At 52.1% G+C, this 19635-nt stretch overlaps 1 protein-coding gene across 1 annotated transcript in view; it reads right to left on the bottom strand.

Moving 5' to 3' along the window:
* The window catches only part of TRPV1 (transient receptor potential cation channel subfamily V member 1), a 29763-nt gene extending 11452 nt beyond the window's left edge, over window positions 1-18311 (bottom strand). Inside the window, exons 1-11 of the mRNA XM_047757592.1 lie at window positions 18174-18311; window positions 12894-13201; window positions 11950-12107; window positions 11719-11871; window positions 11188-11328; window positions 10739-11037; window positions 9437-9616; window positions 7612-7770; window positions 6308-6403; window positions 3912-3982; window positions 177-342 (exon numbers count right to left, since the gene is read on the bottom strand). Coding sequence (XP_047613548.1) covers window positions 177-342; window positions 3912-3982; window positions 6308-6403; window positions 7612-7770; window positions 9437-9616; window positions 10739-11037; window positions 11188-11328; window positions 11719-11871; window positions 11950-12107; window positions 12894-13171 — 1701 coding nt within the window. The 5' untranslated portion in view covers window positions 13172-13201; window positions 18174-18311. The remainder of the gene's footprint in view (window positions 1-176; window positions 343-3911; window positions 3983-6307; window positions 6404-7611; window positions 7771-9436; window positions 9617-10738; window positions 11038-11187; window positions 11329-11718; window positions 11872-11949; window positions 12108-12893; window positions 13202-18173) is intronic.
* Window positions 18312-19635: the final 1324 nt, after the last annotated feature.

A 19635-nucleotide genomic window follows, 5' to 3' on the forward strand; every position in this document is an offset into this window, starting at 1 on the left:
TCTAGGCCAGGTTGCCTGACTGTGGGGGAATTCTCTGGAAAGATGAGTCTTAAAGTGCAGTCTTAAGCATCTCTCCAGACAACACAGAGAGGATGGATGGAGTTTGTGGGACCAGGTCCCCCATACCCAGGAGCTAAAGAGGCTCTGCAGAGAAGCCCACAGGAACCAGCACCAACCTTCTCGATCATGACAGCATAGATGCCCATCTGCTGGAAGCCGCGGGTGTAATAGAGCATGTTGGCCCAGCCCATGGCCAGGGAGAACACCATGGAGGCCACGTACTCCTTGCGGTGGCAGAAGTACAGCACCACAGTTCCCAGCATGAACAGCGACTGCACGAAGCTGAGGGGGGAGGGACAGGAAGCATGGTGCATCAGCATCCAGGAGGCTTGACACACACCACACCACCCCCCCAGACAAGCCCAAGCTCCCTTGGCTTCTTGTCAGAGGCACAGACTCGGGTCATGGGGGAGCTGGGGTTGGCTGTCCTGCCTCCTTTAGCCCAGGAGTCTCAGCGAGAGCAAAATTGCCCCCAAGGGGCAAAAATCACTTCTAGAGGCAGAGGGTAGGAAGTGATGAGGGTGTGCAAAATATTCTTCTCTTTACACACAAAGTACTGGTGTGTAAATAAGCATGTATACAGTATGTTTGTAGTAGTAGATTTCATGGAAAGTCCCAGGTGGTGTTGTTCATCATTGTCTCCTCCCAGAAGTGCCCCCTCAACCAGCTGCATTAACACTGTGGACCATGCTGATGATGCATCATCCCATTTGTACATGAGAACCCAGCAAAAATCACCACTGTGCTGATGTGAGCATACTGAAAACTAGTGTCACTAAACGGGCTCATTAATTGGAGTTCTGCTGCAAAGAAATACTATTCCCTGGCATCTGCAGACCCCTGGCCAAAATGAGAACTGATGTCAGCCAAAAGAGGCAAAGGTTGCCTTGGGTAGCAAATGGAGTCTGCACATGGGGATTTTAGAAGATGGAAACAGTGGAGAAATGGAAAATGACTTAGCAGACCCAAGAAAGCCAAATCCAAATTCATAGTGGAAAAACCTAAGAACCAACTTGCTTAATCGAGGACTCTCAAAAGGCTTACGTATCTCTGGAGGAGAGGTGAAGAAACCTAACTTAATGGGGAGTGGAGGTTTTGCCTCTGAAAAAGGTTTTAAAAAGAGGGTCCTTAGATCCCATTACATCAAACATCCATGAATGCACTGGTACTTTAGCAAAAACTACATTATGTGATTGGGTGCAAGACAGATTACATAAAGCCCTCTTTTTTGCTCAGTTCTCAGAAAGTGGGCAGCCAGACTCCTTCCCTCAAGGAGTAGAAGAGTGAAAAGATGCAATAAACTAACTTTGGACATTCTCCAACAATTCTCTTTATCTAGACCAGAGTATAATGCAGCTTAAAGTTGATAAACCCCATTCACACATTCAGAATGGCTTTGGGGACTTGGCACTTTTAATACTGGAAGCCAAGAAACAACGGAGAAATATCTTCAGAATTTTTAAAGAATTTTATACCCAACCAAACTACCAATCAAATGTGAAGGTATAGTAGAAACATCTTTCAGATATGTCAGATTTAAAAGCAATTGTACTCTCCCTTCCCTACTATGCACGTCCTTTCTTTGCATGAGGATATCCTCCCCCCAAAACAAGGAAGTAAATCAGGAACACAGAAGATCTAGAGTTCAGAAAATAGCAGATCCAAACCAGAAGAGAAGTGAAGGGATCTCCAAGGTGTTAGAGAAGGACAGCATCCTGGATGTACACATGGGAGCAATGGACTCCTCTGGCACAACGAAAACTCTCATCACCTGCCCTCTTTTCCATCATATGAAAATACTGCAGGATGTGTTCCAATAAAACAAGGAGTGGGGGAGGGAGTTCCTGTTGTGGCTCAACTGTAACAAACCTAACTAGCATCCACAAGGATGCAGGCTTAATCTCTGGCCTCGCTCAGTGGGTTAAGGATCCAGCATTGCCGTGAGCTGTGGTGTAGGTTGCAGATGTGGCTAAGATCTGGTGTTGCTATGGCTGTGGCATAGGCTGGCAGCTGCAGCTCTGATTTGACTGGGAACTTCCATATGCCATGGATGCAGCCCTAAAAAACAAAAAGAGAGAGAGGAACTCTAACCAGGAGCAAAGCAATGAGAATTCCAAGGCTGGCAGCAACAAGAAGTCCCATGATGGCAGCTAAGTATAAGACCTAGAAGACAACCAGCCCAGTTAGAAGGAAAGCATAGAGCGCCAGGAGGAGAGCCCTCAAGAAAAAAAAAATCAAGGGATCAATCCTATAATTTGTGTGATTGATTTTTGAGGAAAATTGTACTAAGAAGCTTCGAGACGTGTGGGAAGAATGAGCAATGGTTACAAAGAAAACTGAACAAGTAAAAACAAGGTAATTATTAACTTCAGGAGAAACAGAAAGAAAAGAAATATTATAGAATATGATGAAGCTCAACTGTGAATATCTGCTGAGACATAAAAATGCCAGTGCTGAATACCGGATAAAATGAAAATTACTACAAACCATTCTGGAAAGCTAAGGAGAAGGAGCAGACAGGAAGGCAGTATAAGGACACCAAATAAATGTCGGAAGAAAGAGCTACAAGTTGGAAAGTGATTGTTCCTGTGAAGGAGGGTTGCAGGGAGTGGGAAGGATTGGGATGAAGTACCCCTACATTTTCTACAAGCTTTTTTAGTCCACTTAAAACTTTTACCTATGTGCATGAGTAGCTTTGAGTAAACAACATTTAAAAAAAAATTTTAACATGCCCACAATGGATCTTCCTGAGAGTAGAATGGAGTTTATTGACATAGCACTGTAGAGGAGAACATTGCCTCTCTAAATAAAGCAAGTCAGCATTGCACCAACCCTCTAGACCCTGCCTTTGAATTTGCCTTTGGGGCTACAGTGTAAGAAACTCAAGATTCTAGTAAAAGGATGAGGTCCATGAGTCCTAGGGACAAGCTAGCTGCATATAGGGTGAGAAATCAACTCCTTGCACCTGCCAGGAATAAAAAGCAAGGCCCCTGTAATGGGGAAAACCTGGGGATCAGAGCAGAAGCCGTAAGTAGAAATCCCAGGAGAAGACCCCTTCGGGGTCTGAAAGCCCTCTCTGCATCCTGGGCCCTCCAAGGGACGCCCACAGAGGTCTGGTTTATTTTATGAAGGAAACGGGTTTCCCATACTATCCACATTTTCTTATAACTGCGTTTTTGATTTATCTGTCTCCTCCTAAATCAGGATTTATCTGTCTCCCTGTTTTCAATCAGGGGTGATTTTTGTCTCCCCCACGTCGTGGCAGGGAGCAGGCCCTTGGAAATATCTGGGGACATTTCTGACTGTCAAGACTGGAGGACAGGGAGAAGGCTACTGGCATCTAGCGAGTAGAGGCCAGGGATGCTGCTAAACATTCTACAAGGCACAGGACAGCCCCACCACAACCTATCCAGTCCAAAACGTCCATGGTTCCAAGCTTGAGAAACCCCACCCTAGAGATTGCAGATTCCTTGAAGGCAGGATCCATGTCTACTTCATCTTAATATCCTCACGTCAACTTGGTAAGTACTGGAGGTATGGACAAAAGGATGGGGGGAAATGGATAAGGGTACATCTAACTCAGACTATAACCCACATAAGCCCATGGAACACAACTGTCATTTCCTAGTACCTGGAACACACCTGCCACAGGGTGGACCCTCGGTATGCACTCACCCGACAAACGTTTATTGGTGCCTTCCATCATTCATGCAACATGCTTGTGAGGCCCTACTATGTTCCAGTATATGGGTTTACGAGATGATGAGCAAGAACAAGCTGATTGTTGTAACCCCGGGTCTTGTGGCCCAAAGATGCTGTCTGCTACGGAGACATGAGTCAGTATCACTTACAAAAGCATCTCACTGTAGCTGTCCACAAACAAGGTCTTCAGTGAAGGCCGTCTCTGCAGGAAGTACTGAATCTGCAGGTTAAATAGGCAGAAGAAGATCCCAGGAAAGGTTAAATGGTGAGCACCTCCAGAAACAAACAAACAAACAAACAAACAAAAGGAGTTTCCGTCAAGGCTCAGCAGAAATGAATCTGACTAGCATCCATGAGGACACAGGTTGGATCCCTGGCCTCGCTCAGTGGGTTAAGGATCTGGCATAGCCCTGATCTGTGGTAGAGGTCACAGACACACCTCGGGTCCCGCATTGCCCTGAGCTGTCGTGTAGGTCACAGACGCAGCTCGGATCTGGTGTTGCTGTGGCTGTGGTGTAGGCCAGCAGCTGTAGCTCCGATTCGACCCCTAGCCAGGAAACCTCCATGTGCCAGGGGTGCGGCTCTAAAAATGTGGGGGGGAAGAAATGGCGAGTGCCTGGAATGCTTCCTCAATGGTGCCGCGATGGACCATGGGAATGCATCAGAGCAAGGATAGTGAAGGCAGTGGAATAGCATATTATGTGACTCGGTCAGGAAGATTTTTTTAAATAGAGTGAAATTCCAACTATACCTAGAAGTAAAGACCAAAATGTTATCCATTGCTGTGCTTAAATGATGGGACTGGGCAGTATTTTCTTCTTCTTTCTCATTTGTGCTTTTTTTCCCTAATTTTCTTAAGTGTGCATTAGAGTAAAAATTCTTTCACTAGCCTCCCCTGAACCAACTCATCAGGGTACTGTGCTCTCTGCTCCCCGAAAACCTTCTGAACGGTACCCAAGGTGAATGCTCCTCGCCAGGACACCCACACACTCCACGCCCTCCCACTGTGTAATCCTGTTTGCCAAGAATGCTTTTTGCCTGCTGCCCTTGCTCACTGTCACTCTGGACTTTTTTTTTTTTTTTTTTGTCTTTTCTTGGGCCGCACCTGTGGCATATGGAGTTTCCCAGTCTAGAGGTCTAACTGAGCTGTAGCCGCCAGCTTTTGCCAGAGCCACAGCAACGCGGGATCCGAGCCGTGTCTGCCACCTACACCACAGCTCACGACAACACCGGATCCTTAACCCACTGAACGAGGCTAGGGATCGAACCCGCAACCACGTAGTTCCTAGTCGGATTTGTTAACCACTGAGCCACGACGGGAACTCCAGTCACTCTGTACATTAATATAAACTATGAGTGTGAAACTAGAGACAGTTGTTTCTGTGAAGACAGAATCCAATGAGGTGGAAAGACTCCCTAAACGTGAGTTCCTACAAGGGTGAAGGGGGATGTGACTTAGATCCAAAAGATTAAGGGGGAAAAAAATCACAATAATCTCAAATTCTGCATTTAGTTTCCTTTGTATATACAACAGTGGTCCCCCCTATACGAGAATGGCCACGGAATATGCATGTTCAAGTTTTTAGTAAAAGAAGATGGTTCCACTATCTACAAAACAGAAGCAGACGCACAGAGGTAGAGAACAGACATGCACTTGACAAGGGGGAGCGGGAGGGAGTGGATGGGCTGGGAGTTTGGGGCTCATAGATGCTCACTATTACATTTAGGATGGGTAAGCAATGAGGTCCTATTGGATAGACAGGGAACCATACCCGACCTCACTGAGATAGATGATGCTGCAAGATTAACATTTAAAAAAATGTCTAAGTATGCAGGAACGGGTCACCTTACTCCACAGCAGAAATTGGCACAACACTGTAAATCAACTATAATTTTTTTTTTCTTTTTAGGGCCGCACCTGCAGCCTATGGAAGTTCCCAGGCTAGGGGTTGAATCTGAGCTGCAGCTGCCCACCTATGCCACAGACACAGCAACGCCAGATCCGAGCCACCTCTGCGACCTACATACTCTCAGGGATGCTAGTCAGATTCCTAACTGGCTGAGCCACAACAGGAACTCCTATACTTTAATTGTTTTAATTTTAAATTGAAAAAAAATGGTTCCAGTATACCTATCCATTTCTTTCATTATTCTGAGTTTTAACAGACAATTTCAATTAATTGAATAAATACAGTCATGATCCTGTCCCCTAAGAGTTTTCCTCTCTACCTCTCTAATTAAATATTATATTCAGTGGAAAACCCTGACTGCCTGTCTTCCAGCACGACTGCCCTGGGTCTGAGGGGACCCACGGGGCAAGGCTGCACCCCTCAGCCGTGAATGCCTGAGGGCTCTCAGCTTCGCCTGTGCCTCTCTAAGCTCCATTGCATGGCTGATGCATTAAAAAGTGGGTGAGTAAACCAGCTACAGTGGAAAAAAATTAAAATCATTATATTAAAAAAAAAAGTGGGTGAGCACCAAGGGAGTCTCTCAGCTTTTTGTTTAGGTGACAATGGAAACCCACAGTGTGGGAAGCAACACTTACCCCTCGGAAAAATAAGTAGATTCCCCCTACAACAGAAAGTATCTCTCCAATGACTCGGAAATAGTCCCCCACGGTGTGCTTCAGCTTAAAGGGAGGCTGCAAAGGGCAGAGAGATGAGTGATTCCATTTGTTCATTCAATAAACCTTTACCAGGTGCAAAGCCCTGTGATGAAGATCCAGCCCCTTTCAGAGAAGCTCAGCCTCCATCAGGAAGAGAGACACAAATAAAAACAATGCTTTATTGTGGAGACACCTGCAAGGAGGCCCTTCTGTGGGACCCGATTTCCAAGGCGGGCAGCCTCCGGGTGCTAAGAGGGGCATCCTTTCTGTGCTGTGCTGTCTCCTGGATGAGGTCCCAGCGTGGAGCTCTGCTTGGCTGGGAGGAGGTGGTGGCGTTGGGGGAGGCACCCTTCCAGACCCTATGCCATGTGCTTTTGGCTAATCCCACAGCCCATGGTCAACCCCGGGCTGCCCAGGACTCTCAAGGTTTCCCAAGGGTGGGGAGGGAGAGCCAACCCCGCCCTGCCACTGACATATGGGTGTCTTCTTTGTGCTTCAGCCGCAGTTTTCCAGAGTGAGTTTCCTTTCAGCCTACCATCCATGTCTCATAAGCACCAATTCACTAGCTTCTCTTATTAGCACGTTTCTCTTTTCTCTTAAAATAAAGTCATTAGGTGGCTTTAATAGGTGTTTAGAAATCAGGTCTTGCCTAACTAGGAAGTTGAGTTTTTCAATCACATTGACAAGCGAAGCACCCTGGAGATAAAGGCAGCAAGTTGAGTGCTTGGAGGCTGAATGGAAAGGACTCAATTTGGAAACTCAAGAGGGAGCGTGGCTCCCGGTAGCAGAAGAATCTGGTCCTAAGGCAATGTGATGCATGGCCCACGGCCTGGCTTAGAAGCGCTGAAAGTACATGTCCAGGGAACGAATCATGTGTGAGCAAGTGAACAAAAGTGGGCAGGCGAGTGGGATGGCAATGGACTTGGGGTGCATGCCAGCCCGGGACCCTGCAGACACCCAGCCTAGGGAAGAGCTGCTTCCAGAGCCCTAAGTCCTGCATCCTTTCTAACCTAGTACTCCCTCCTCTGCAGTCGGGGGCCTCAGCAACCACAGGCTCAGCCTCACAGAGGCTGGAGGAGGGACTGAGAACAGGAGGAGGGTGCGTGACCACCAGCACAGGGACGCAAGATCTCCAGGCGACCCTTCCCTCTCTCCAGGGCCCAGTCTGGGCCTGGGGTTTGGGGGTGTTATAGGAACGCCCACCCCCTCCCCACGTCCCCCCTGAGGCCCAAGCTCCTGCGCACCAGGCCTTCCGTGGGCCTGTAGTAGGCGGCCGTGGTGAAGATGATCATATACAAGCAGTAGACCAAGAAGTTGAAGTAGAAGATGCGCTTGACGAATCTGTCCCACTTGTCCTGCAGGAGGCGGTTCAGCGGCTCCACCAAGAGCATGTCATGGCGATTCTAAGGGGAGCAAAGAGAGGTGAGCCCCACTCCCCGCCAGGACCCGCCTCTCAGGCCTGTGTCAGCCCGGGGAGCTCCACACACTCCCTCTCCGCAGGACCGCACCCTCAGCCGGAGCAGTGGAGGGTCACAGATATGAACCAGTGGGCTCCCTGCACGGCCCACCCTCGGGGCCTCAGTGCCCCTGCTGTGCAGTGAACAAGGGCGGAATTTGGACACGTGACCCCAAGAACCCCTGACACTCAAGAGTTCACAATTGTTGCCCCAAATTCTATGCCCATCCCTTCACTCTTCTGTTTAATGGCCACCCCCGCGGCAAGTGGAAGTTCCTGGGATTGAATCCGAGCCACAGCTGCAGCAGCGCTGGATCCTTTCAACCCACTGTGCTGGGCCAGGGATGCAACCCGTGCGTCTGCTGTGATCCGAGCCCCTGCAGTCAGATTCTTAACCCACTGCTCCAAGGCAGGAACTCCAGATGCCCGTTATTTCTGACAATCCTCTCCGGAGACACTCCATCCTTGCTCTTCCCACAGTAACGGGAAGAGGCTGGCACAGGCAGAGCCTGGCACGAGGCTGCTCACGGAGGGGCTGAGGGCAGGGAGGAAGGGGCCTCTGAATTCCCTAAATTCTCTCATTTCCAGCCCTGAGCCAGACAGGCTGTCCAGGTGGGAGTGGCATGAGACAAAGGGCACGAGGAAGGCTTCCCTGCTGAGGGTGGGCCCAGTGCCTGGGACACCATCCCTGCAAGTAATGCTTTGGGGAGTTCCCGTCATGGCTCAGTGGGAACGAATCCCACCAGTATCCATGAGGACACGGGTGCCATCCCTGGCCTCGCTCAGTGGGTTAAGGATCCAGGCACTGCCATGAGCTGTGGTGTAGGTCACAGATGCAGCTCTGATCCTGTGCTGCTGTGGCTGTAGTGTAGGCCAGCAGCTACAGCTCCGATGCCACCTCTAGCCTGGGGACTTCCATATGTCATGGGTACGGCCCTAAAAAGATTTTTAAAAAAGACTGGTAATACCGAGGTTGGCAAGGACATGGGTAGGGGTGTACCCACTTGGGGTGGGCAAGTGTGTTGATGCGATCTTTTTGGAGGACATACTTTCTGACGTAGCAATTCCAGTTCCAGGTACCCTTCATAGTAATAGTCTCAAACCCATGCCAAGTGGCCTGCCGCATTGTAGCAAAAAAAAAATGGAAATAACTTAAATGTCCGTCTATGGACGTTGACTCTTCGCCCTTACGATGAAATACTTGCAGTCATTTTTTTTAATAAAGCAGATCCATAGATGCTGCTAAAAAAAACTCCCTACCAGATGTGCCAATAAGCAGAAAAAAGGAGTGTTCTGTTGTAGAGTACGATCCAATTCATACCAACGAAATGAAGCTATCTGTTTTTATACGGTATAACATGAGGATTTTTTTTGTCAATATACCTTTGAAATATTTAAGTTTTATGGAAATATTATCATATATTGATTATCTGATGCAGGAAGGCATTTGGCAGGATTGAGTGGGAAGGTGAGGCTGTAGGGTTTTGGCCCCGGGGAACAGGTTTTTATTGATGGAAAGACAGGCAGCGCCGGACCAGGGACTGAGCGTGGGGGCTGGGGTGCAGTGAGATGGGAAGCCCTCCCTGGCTGGGGCCCAGCCCCAGGGCACTCACAGGGGTCTCGCTGCTGCTGTAGGCGATCACCTCCAGCACCGAGTTCTTCTCGCAGGTGTCGATGCAGGACAAGTCGTAGAGCGAGGAGTGCACGGGCCCGTAGGCCCACTCGGTGAACTTCCTGGATAGGTGCCTGCACTCAGGCTCCTGGATCTCCCTCTGGAGAATATAAGCCAAGACCTGCTCCAGGGATACAAGAGCCTGTTAAAGGTCAGCCCGAGGCCTCACCCACACTGCATTCCCACCAGCTCGCCAGCTCTGCTCCAAGAATAACTCGGTTTCCCAGCCCAGTTAGAGATCCCACCCAAGGCCCAGAAGAGCCACTGCCCCCCTCTACCTGCCTCCTGACCACCGTCAAAATCAACATGCCCAGGAGTTCCCATCATGGCTCAACAGGAACGAATCTGATGAGGAACCATGAGGTTGAAGGTTCGATCCCTGGCCTCGCTCAGTGGGTTAAGGATCCAGCATTGCCATGAGCTGTGGCATAGCTCAGATCTGGTGTTGCTGTGTCTGTGGTGTAGGCCAGCAGCAACAGCTCTGACTAGACCCCCTAATCTGGGAATCTCCGTATGCCCTGGGTATGGCCCTCAAAAGACAAAAAGACAAAAAAAAAAAATCAACCTACCCAGTGCCTCCGACCCAAGCTGTAGCCACATTGGACCCATCACCTGATCACACCTGGCCCCCCAGTTCTCCCATCTCAAAGTGAAGGACTGCAGTGGTCCATTCTAGAAAGCCTCCAGCCCGAAGGAAATAAACAAAGAAAATCCAAGAAATAAAACCAAGGTTGAAGAGTCAGGCTTGTCATCCTGAGAGACTCAGTAAGACAAGTTTCTAGATTCCCCTGATGCTAAGAAGTCCCCTCCTCTCCAATTGTCAAATGCCCTGCCCCACCTTCAGCCTGCTATGGCCTGGTAGCATCCATGGACTTGGACGTGCCCTAGCCTATTCAGACCTTGTATCACCCAAAGTCCTGTCTTCCATGAAAAAACACCAAACGCTTCTGTTTCCATTTCCATGTCTCAGATAAACCCAGCCCTCTCCCCAGGCCCAACACCCACCCCCACCCCACATCTAATTAGTGATGCTGAGAGTTGGAAATCAAAAAGGGCCACATAGGCACAGCTGGGTTCTGCTCAGTGTTTCCATTCCTCTGGCTTACTCTGATGCCCCAGCCCTACCCCTACAGCCAGGAGTGGCATCACCAGGGCTCTGCACAGCAGCGATGCCAGAAGCTTCATAAGGCATGCAGTCCCCTCCCACACCACCCCCAGCTCAGGCACGACCCCGCCTCCCTACCCCAATCTTCCCACTCTTGGCGGCCAGAGCCAGCGGCGTGAGCCCCTTCTTGTTGGTGAGCTCCTCCAGCTTCAGAGTGGGGTGAAGTCTGGCCCCCAGAATCAGAATCTCGTTGTACATGCTTGTCACAAACTTGGTGTTGTCGGCCGTGTTGTCAGCCACCTCTACCAGCGCGTGAAGCACAGTGTTGCCCACGGAGTCCCTGGCACTGATGTCAGCTGGGTGCCAGGAGTTCTGCAGCAGGAACTTCACAATGCCCAGCTGGTTGGTGCACGCAGCCAGGGAGAGGGGCAGCTCGCCTATGGCCAACACAGGCACACAGTGGGCCTCCCCAGGAAGAGACTGGCTTGGCCCCTGCACCACTTGGCCTCCGACTCCCTCTGTCTCCACCCCAAACCTCCCCTTGGCAGTCATCGAAAAGCCAAGTGTCTACCAAGTGGTCTCCCTACCAAAATAGAAGCCAGGCCGCCCTTTGGTCTTCTTAAAGAAGTCCCCATTGGCCGCAGCCTGGACGTCGGCCCCGTTTTCCACCAGGAGTGTCACCAGTGCCATGTTCCGCCTCTCAATGGCAATGTGCAGTGCCGTCTGGCCTGGGGAGGACACATGCTATTGGCTTTGTGCTCAGAGTCCTGCAGGGGTGCCTGGACACGTGCTGGGGGAGAGCCTGGGCAGAAGGTACAGGATGACCCCCAACCAGAGGAGACCAAGGGGACCCAGGGAATCCCTGGGGCAGGAGTAGAGACCCAGGGAACCCCAGACTGGGAGCTGGCACAATCAAAATTGCCCAAGGGCAAGGAGCATCCAGCCAGCAGGTGGGGGAGGCAGGGACCCCCAGGACCAGAAGATCCTGACTCATTGGCTGAGACAGAGAGTGAGGAGCTCAGAGAGTGAGGAGCTTAGAGTCTTGCCCAGGCGTGACGGTGCCCTCCAGACTCCAGGCACGCTTGTGGGCAGAGCTGTGCCGGCCCCGGCCTCCTCACCCTTGTAGTAGCTGTCCGTGTAGCTGGCGTTGACCAGCTCCTTCAGGCTGTCTGTCTGCCGAGCGATCTCCAGGAGCAGGGGGATGGTTTCATTCTGCCCGTTGTGCAGGTTGAGCATGGCTTTCAGCAGACAGGTCTTCCCTGTCTCGGGGTCTGCAGGACAACGTGAGGGTCAGAGTAGGCACCACGGCAGGGGGGGCCCGCCCCACCACCCGACGGCCTCTGGGCCACCTTTGAACTCGCTGTCCACCAGATGCTTCTTGCTCTTCTGCAGAAAGAGCAGAAGGCTCTCCAGCGCCTCACAGTTATTCTGAGCAACTGCTTCAAATATCTTCTTCCGATCATAGAGCTTGAAGTTCTCGGAATCAACAGAGTCCTGGGACGGCTGCCTGTGGACCAGAAAACATCTTCAACTCACGTGCCGTGCTCCCCTTGGCCCTGAGGCCTTCAGAGCTTGTCATGACTAAATCCCGAGGCAAGCCAAAAAGGGAAAAGACATGATATAACTCCCCCCCCCCCTTCCCCCGGTCCAGTGGCAGCCCAGGAAACTGCTGTAACAGGGATACTGGGGCACAGGGGCCCCCATTCTATTCCCACCCCGTCTGTAGGCATCATCTGGAAAGGCTTTGCAGGTACTGCTTCCTCTAACACCCAGGCCACTCACTTCTCTGCCTGCTTCGGGGCTGAGGTAGCCTGGGGATTGGGGGCAAGGGTGTGGCTGGCCCCTTCTAAGTGAAAAAGCAACCTCACATGGCCCCAGAAATCACCCAGCCAATGCAGTCCCTGTCCTGCCTTGGAGGAGGCGAGAGGGCTGGTGGGCTCTCACTGGAGCTGCTTTGTACTCTGTCTAAAAGCACCCTGCCCTTGAGTTCTTCAACTTGAAGTCTGCATAATTGGAGCTGCTGAGCCCTCTAGACCTGGACGTGGAGATCAGCCAGCAGCCAGGATCAGCCTGTATGCCAACAGGTATGAACATATGTCTCAAAGGTCCTATGAATGCAGATGCTGGGGCAGGCAGCCTATGGAGGGCACCCGCCCCCACCCAGCTCCCCAGCTCTGTGACCTTCTGCTCATAAACTCAGGTATCCCATGATATCTCCAGAGCTGGGACCTCAGCCAGCTGGGCCAGTTGGGCTCCTGATGGAGAAGGAGGCTGGGTTCCACATGCTCTTTACCTGGCATAGGTGGGGCCATCCCCGGGCTTCTGGATGATGACAACAGGGCTGACCGTGATGGCTGGGCAGGATGCCAGCTGGCCTTCCTCGTAAGAGCAGTCCACAAGGGACGCGTCCTCTGAGTCACCCTTTCCAAAGCGCTGGCTGTGGCTCTCGACAGCGGGGAAGGCGTGGGGCTTGGCTGGAGCTGGTCTTAAGGTAGGGTCCCCATCCTGGGGGTGTGGGCTGGAATCCTGTTGAGACTCCCCTGAGTCTAAGCTCTCCCATTTCTTCATCATTGCCGGATCGTCTGTGGCCCAAGAGGCAGCCTGTGGACAGCCATGAAAATGGGATTTGTTCCCAGCTCGAGAGCTACAGGACCGAAGCCCCCACCCGCCCTTGTGGCCAAGGCCCCTGTGAAGTAGGACACCCCAGAAGTCCAATAGCTACTGCCCCCAGGATCCCAGAAAAGAAGCTTTCAGGGGTGCAGTACCTCCCACCCCAGAGGCCCCAGGAGGGACCAGGCCTCAGAGCACCATGGCCGTCAACCTCCAGGAATGGATCAGCCCCCAGCTTGGAGTCCTCAGGCTCTGAGGGACTCGGACGGGTCACTTTTCTTCTCTAGCCTCGGTTGCCTCATCTGCAGAATGGGAATGATACCTCCTGCTCTGCCTCCCTCTGCGCTCAGAATGAGGGAAACAAGAGGAAGGCCTATTGCTGGCTGTACGTTCAGGGAGGCACTGGGTGATGCGCTGGCCCGGCCTCAAAGAGCCAAGCAGTCCGCATCTCGGGAAGGTGGCTGGCAGAGACAGACCCTCACTGCCTGCTGCTCGGGCCCTCCTGTGCCCTGTGTCCCCACTGTCAGCCATGTGCTCGCCTGCCTTTGCCCTTTGACCTGGCTGGCACAACTATTGGGTTTGTATGGGGGTTTTTGCACTTTTTGTCATCGTCGTGAAATTAGTATATTTCAAGCATCCTGGCCCTGAACTTTTAGATAGTAAGTGATTCGGGGCAGGTGGGCCTTCTAGGCCTGAACATCTGGAGTTACACTGGCAGCTGGTGCCAGCACCTGTGGCCGTAAACTTGCATTGATACTGTTTTCCACCCCTTTCCTAGCTTCTTTTCCTACTCTTCTCCTCCGTCTGGTTGAGCATCTCCGCTCCCAGGTAACTGGGACTACACCACATCTCAGGGACCTTGGCCTCCATGGGGTCTCAACATGGGGTGCTCTTTCCTCCCCCTCTCGTCCAAATACTACACCCTCCCCTCAGATGCTACCTCCCTGCCGATGCCACTTCCATGCCCCCTAATCCCTGCTCTGATCATGCTCCCCTCTCCTCCAGAGTGGCCCAGCTCATTTCGTCCATCTTTGTGGCCCTCTTGGCACCATCCACCATGCAATCTAGTGATTGCTATTGTCACTGTTTTATCTGCCCCCAGCCCTGTGAATTCCTCCTGGACAAGAAGCTTGCCTGATCCATCTTTTTATGAAAAAGGAAAAAAAAAAAAAAGCAGTGCCAGGAAATGAACAAGATCAGATCCAGATCCTTCTAGCTCCAATTTCCATAGGAAGCTAGAGAGATTCACGTTCAGGCAGTGTCTGGATTCCAGAAAAGAGCCCCTGAAGGAATGGGAGGCTTCTCAAGGCTGCGTTTTCACGTGAAATTTCAGGCAGTGAAAACGCAGAGCACATGGCGGGGCCGTGGCAATAAATCAGCTACAATCTGATGCCCAGATCCATGGGGGGAAAGAAGCAGCCTCATCATCTTGCATCCTGTGAACGGGACAGACACTGATTCCCAGCCCGTTTTCCCTCCTGCCTGTTGTTCTGCTTTCGGGAGGGTCTGAGTCTTTCTCCGATTCTTCCATCAGGTGGAAACCCTGTCCCAAGAAGTGGCCCTGGCCACAGAAAGCCCCACGTCCAACCATCACCCATGTCTGCATCCCATTACTCAACACCCATCCACGGACACTACTGGGTGCCGGGCCCTGTGCTGGGGGCGCAGAGAGGACGGAGACCCCATCTGAGACAGAAACCAGGTGCTGGCAGAGGCAGGGGAACCACGGGAGAGTCCGGCGCACTGATGAAGGCTTCGCAGAGGAGGTGACAGATGACCTGGGCCTGGAAGGGGCAAGGCTGGGCTGGGGCTGGGGGAGAGGATGGGGGTCCCCAGCGTAGCTGATGGAGAGGAAGCCAGTGGGCCTGGAAGACAGACAGTGGGGCCAGAATCACATGGCTGTCATCCTGGAATGCCAAGGGACAGGCTGTGGACATTACTGCTTGAATGACAGAAAGCCATAAGATGCTTCAGAAGCAGGGACCCAGATGCTAGTCTGTGCTCCCAGAAGATAACTTCCCCATCAAGGCCTGTTCATATTACAGGGAGCCTATCAGCATTTAAAAGGCACAGGAGGGAGGGCCCGTGGTGGCTCAGTGGTTAACGAACCCAACTAGGAACCATGAGGTTGCGAGTTCGATCCCTGGCCTTGCTCAGTGGGTTAAGGATCCGGCATTGCTGTGAGCTATGGTGTAAATCCCAGACGTGGCTCGGATCCCGCATTGCTGTGGCTGTGGTATAGGCTGGTGGCTACAGCTCCCATTCGACCTCTAGCCTGGGAACCTCCACGTGTCGTGGGTGTGGCCCTCAAAAGACAAAAAAATAAATAAATAAAAGGCACAGGAGACCAAAGAGCATGAGCGTAATTGAAGTATTTGAGCACATGCTGTGCAAAGGAAAGCTCTCATGCCCTCACTCGCTTTATTCTCACATCTCTAAGAGGTGGAACCTGGAGTGGAGCCCGAGCAGCCTGGCCCCAGAGCCTCCCCGGCACTCCACCACTCCTCTGCGAGGCTCGGGGCTCTTTCCCAGCCCTAAAACTCAGCCCCAGATCTTACACCAAGACCTGGGGGCCCCTTAGACCAGGTACTCCCAGTCTTGGGGCCAGGCAGGTGGGAACAACGCGCTTCCACTCAAAAGCCCCAACCCTGTAGGAGCCTCTGCTCAAAACAAGCGTTCCAGGAAGCTCCAGACCCCCAAACAAAGACAAATTAGGCCCATGCCATATGCCAGGCCTGGCTTTCCCAGGAATATCTCCCCTTGGATAAGGCTGGTTACAACACCAAGAATAAACCTGCTCCCCAACTAGCAGCTCCTAACAGCCTGACAAGAAAGCGCCTATTAGCAGGCACCTCCGAGAACATTTCAGTGAGGTTCTTTTTGAGCAGTTGTGCTTCTTTCTCTTGAAACTGTGTACCAGCCCCTGAGTCCTTGTGTTTTGAAGTAAAAGACTTTTCCTTTAGCCTCCCAGGCCTCCCCTAAGTCTCAAAAGGCTGACTCAAGGAGTTCCCGTCGTGGCTCAGTGGTTCACGAATCCGACTAGGAACCATGAGGTTGTGGGTTCGGTCCCTGCCCTTGCTCAGTGAGTCAATGATCTGGCGTTGCCGTGAGCTGTGGTGTAGGTTGCAGACGCGGCTCGGATCCCGCGCTGCTGTGGCTCTGGTGTAGGTCGGTGGCTACAGCTCCGATTCAACCCCTAGCCTGGGAACCTCCATATGCCAAGGGAGCGGCCCAAAAAATGGCAAAAAGACCAAAAAAAAAAAAAAAAAAAAGGCTGACTCAAGAGTTAATGATGAAGAAATCCTCTTACAGCTAAAAACGAGTTAAAACAGTCTCCGTGATGTTATGTCCTACCTCGGCCCACGAACTTATCACTCCTGCTTACTTTCTAGTTGGAGTTCTACTGCACCTGGTGTTTTGTCATTGGAACATCCGCTATCACCCCTTCCCTTCATAAGCAATCTCCATTCCAGAGAGAAGGTCAAGGAGTCATAACCCTGAAGACCACCAGAAACCTTGGCCAAACCACCTGACACTGACCTTGAGGCTCTGAAATGAACTATGGAGGGAGAAGAACGAGGACGCCGTAATCAACAACCCTGTCTTTCAAGATAAACCCATAAGACCCCTTGCTACCCCCTCCCCAGGGAGGACACAGTTTTGAGGTGTTAGCCTGCTGGAGCCTCCTTTACCTGGCGAAGCAATGAAACTGTTCTTTCTGCTTCGCCTCAAAATCTATCTCCAAGACTTCATTGGTGCTGGTGTACAGAGGCCAGTTTTGGCTACACTCTGACTGGTCCAAATCTAACCAAACGCAGTAAGCATGAAGCAGCCCACTCAGTGCTATCAGTTAGTCAGTCAACAAACCTCAACTCTGCCCTGCAGCTCTTGCACCTGCTTCCTTATATCCCCTACTGGAAACCAAGCTTCTCCCATGACAGAGGGCAAGACAGGGACAGAGAGGCCATTTGCCCTAGTCTGAGAGGATGAACATGGGCAGGAGAGTCCACGCTGCCAGGCCTGGGGTATACCCAGCTTTGTGAGCCCCACAGCAATACACCTGTCACAGTCAAACATTCTACAAAGATGGGGGGATTTACAACCGTGATTTGGGGTGTCTGATAGAGGGGGTGGTTCTGTTTTACACAAGATTTGCAAACACACCAATCTGGACTGAAGGATGGTCTTGAGAAAATGACCCTGCCCAGCAAAGACCTGGTTTGGCCTCTGGGTCTTTCTCATTGCCAAGGCCAGAAAGAGCACTGCCCAGCACCTGAGAGAAGCCTCCCTTCTCCTCTCCCCAGTCCAGGTGAGACATCCTGGGGTGCAGCTCTCACACTCCCCTCTCTGCCCAAAGCATCTGTCTGCATCCAGCCTCCCTGCAGGCGTTTGGATGCTGGTCTAGCCCCCAGCCATGATCAAGGTTGTCCACTCATCCTACCTGAGCATCTCCTAAAGAGGGATGGAGAGCTGGGCACTTCCCAACCCGTGGATGAAGAGCCAGAGGAACCCTACTGAAAACAGAGAGTGGAGCCTGGACAAGGACCTGGGGCTCCTCCCTTCCAGCCCCGCACGCCTTCACTCAGCAGAGGACAACGCACGGAATCCTCCAGCCACAAACCACCTGCCTCTGCAGCAGCTACAGCCCCTTCGCCCCAGGATGACTGTGGTGCAGATAATACACATCGATAACAGCAACCGCCACTATCACTTACCAAGCACTTCCGATTAGCCAGGCTAATGTACCACAGCTATAGCACCACTTAAGCCTCACCACGGCCTTTGAGGCAGCCACTGTCACTCCCCCCAGTTTTCAGAGGAGGTAACTGAGCCGCCAGGAGACCAGCTGAACAGCCTGTAGTCACATAGCTGGAAAGAGGCAGGATCCAGCTTTTGACAGCTCACTCTGCCATTTCCAAAAGTGAACATCTGCCTTGGCCATCCAGCCACAGAAGGAACTCACCAGCTAGACGCAGGCACACCCCAGACCCAGCAGGTGCGATGAGCTCCAAGGCTGTTCTACTTGAAGGGAGCGTTGATCCGGTATGAAGAGAAGAGGTGCCTCCCCTGCCTCTGTGAGGGTCCTCGGCCCCTCCCCGGCTCCACGCTGGCAGGGACGGGCTGGAGGCTCGCTCTGGCACTCAAGGAAAATGGTTCCAGCAACGGTAGCAGCTGCTGTTGCCGAGGCTCTGATTCCCAGAGGATCCCAAAGCCTTTCCCATCATTTTTGCCCTTTTTCAGAAACCACTTAGCCGCTGCCCCTCCTCCAACCATGCCAGGGCCGCAGTGCACTTAGCCACATGCCGCCGAGAACCAGCCAGAGCTGGTGACCGCAGCTCTCGCAAGTAAGCGTGGCGCTGCTCAGGCCTCCCAAACCCACCCCTCTTGCAGGACAGGGTGGTCTGGGGAAACAGGTCATCAAATGCACTTTCACAACCAGAGCCCTAGCCTTGCTCCCCTCCGTTTTCAAAATGCAGAAGGAATGTGAAGAGTTGTGTTACCAGCACGTAGTCCTGGCCTGGCTTTTAGGGACCTCCTGGCTTTGAGTGCTGGCTTTGCCACCAACTCTTTGTGGCCTAGAACCAGTCCCTGCCTCTCCTGGGCCTCTCATTCCCTGTGTGCCCAAATCTGGGCTAAGGACGGTGGTGGGGGCACTTGTGGGTCTGCCAGGTGCCAGCCTGTCTCACCTGGGGTTCCCCATGGAACCAGAGAACACGGAAAATGGCGAGGACTTTCTTTTCTCGATTTTCCTATGGTGATCCTAAAGCGAGAGGGGAAAAGTTAATTCATCACATCCACCAGGGCTTAATTCCCTCCCAGAATCTGGCTAAGAGAAGTCTCAGGGTCTTTCGGGGAGTACCTACAGGCTGTAGCCCAAAGTGCCCTCAGAAACGGCCCTAGAAGCTTCCCATGGGAACCCTGTAGGACTCCAAGAAGCCGTGGGACAGACATAGCCTGAAATGAGCAGCCACGTGCCAGAAAGGCCCACCACAGCTCTGCCTGGAGAAGCTTGGGGGAGCTGGCCCCTGAGTCAGGCATTAAAGTGCAGACACTGCATGCACCCTGAATGACTTTCTAGAGTTTACACAGAGATGTCACCACCCCACTCTCCGGCCACACAGCAACCCGGTGCGGTAGGAGGGCAGCGACTGTTGTACCCACTTTCCAGATGGGAAATCTGTGACACTCAGCAATTAGATGATTGTCTGGGTCACACTGATGGTCTGGCGTGGAAGCTGGGCCCATCCCACCATGGCACACCCTGTCCCCTGCGTGGACACCTTTTTATCCATGAGCCATTTGATAGGTGCCATTTTAGCTTCAATTAAAATGAACCTTGGGGAGTTTTCGGCTAGCCTAGCAGGTTGAGGACTCGGTGTTGTCACTGCTCTGGCTTGGGTCACTGCTGTGGCATGGGTTTGATC

Source organism: Phacochoerus africanus, chromosome 14 (assembly GCF_016906955.1).
Source record: "Phacochoerus africanus isolate WHEZ1 chromosome 14, ROS_Pafr_v1, whole genome shotgun sequence".
Classification (NCBI taxonomy): Eukaryota; Metazoa; Chordata; class Mammalia; order Artiodactyla; family Suidae; genus Phacochoerus; species Phacochoerus africanus.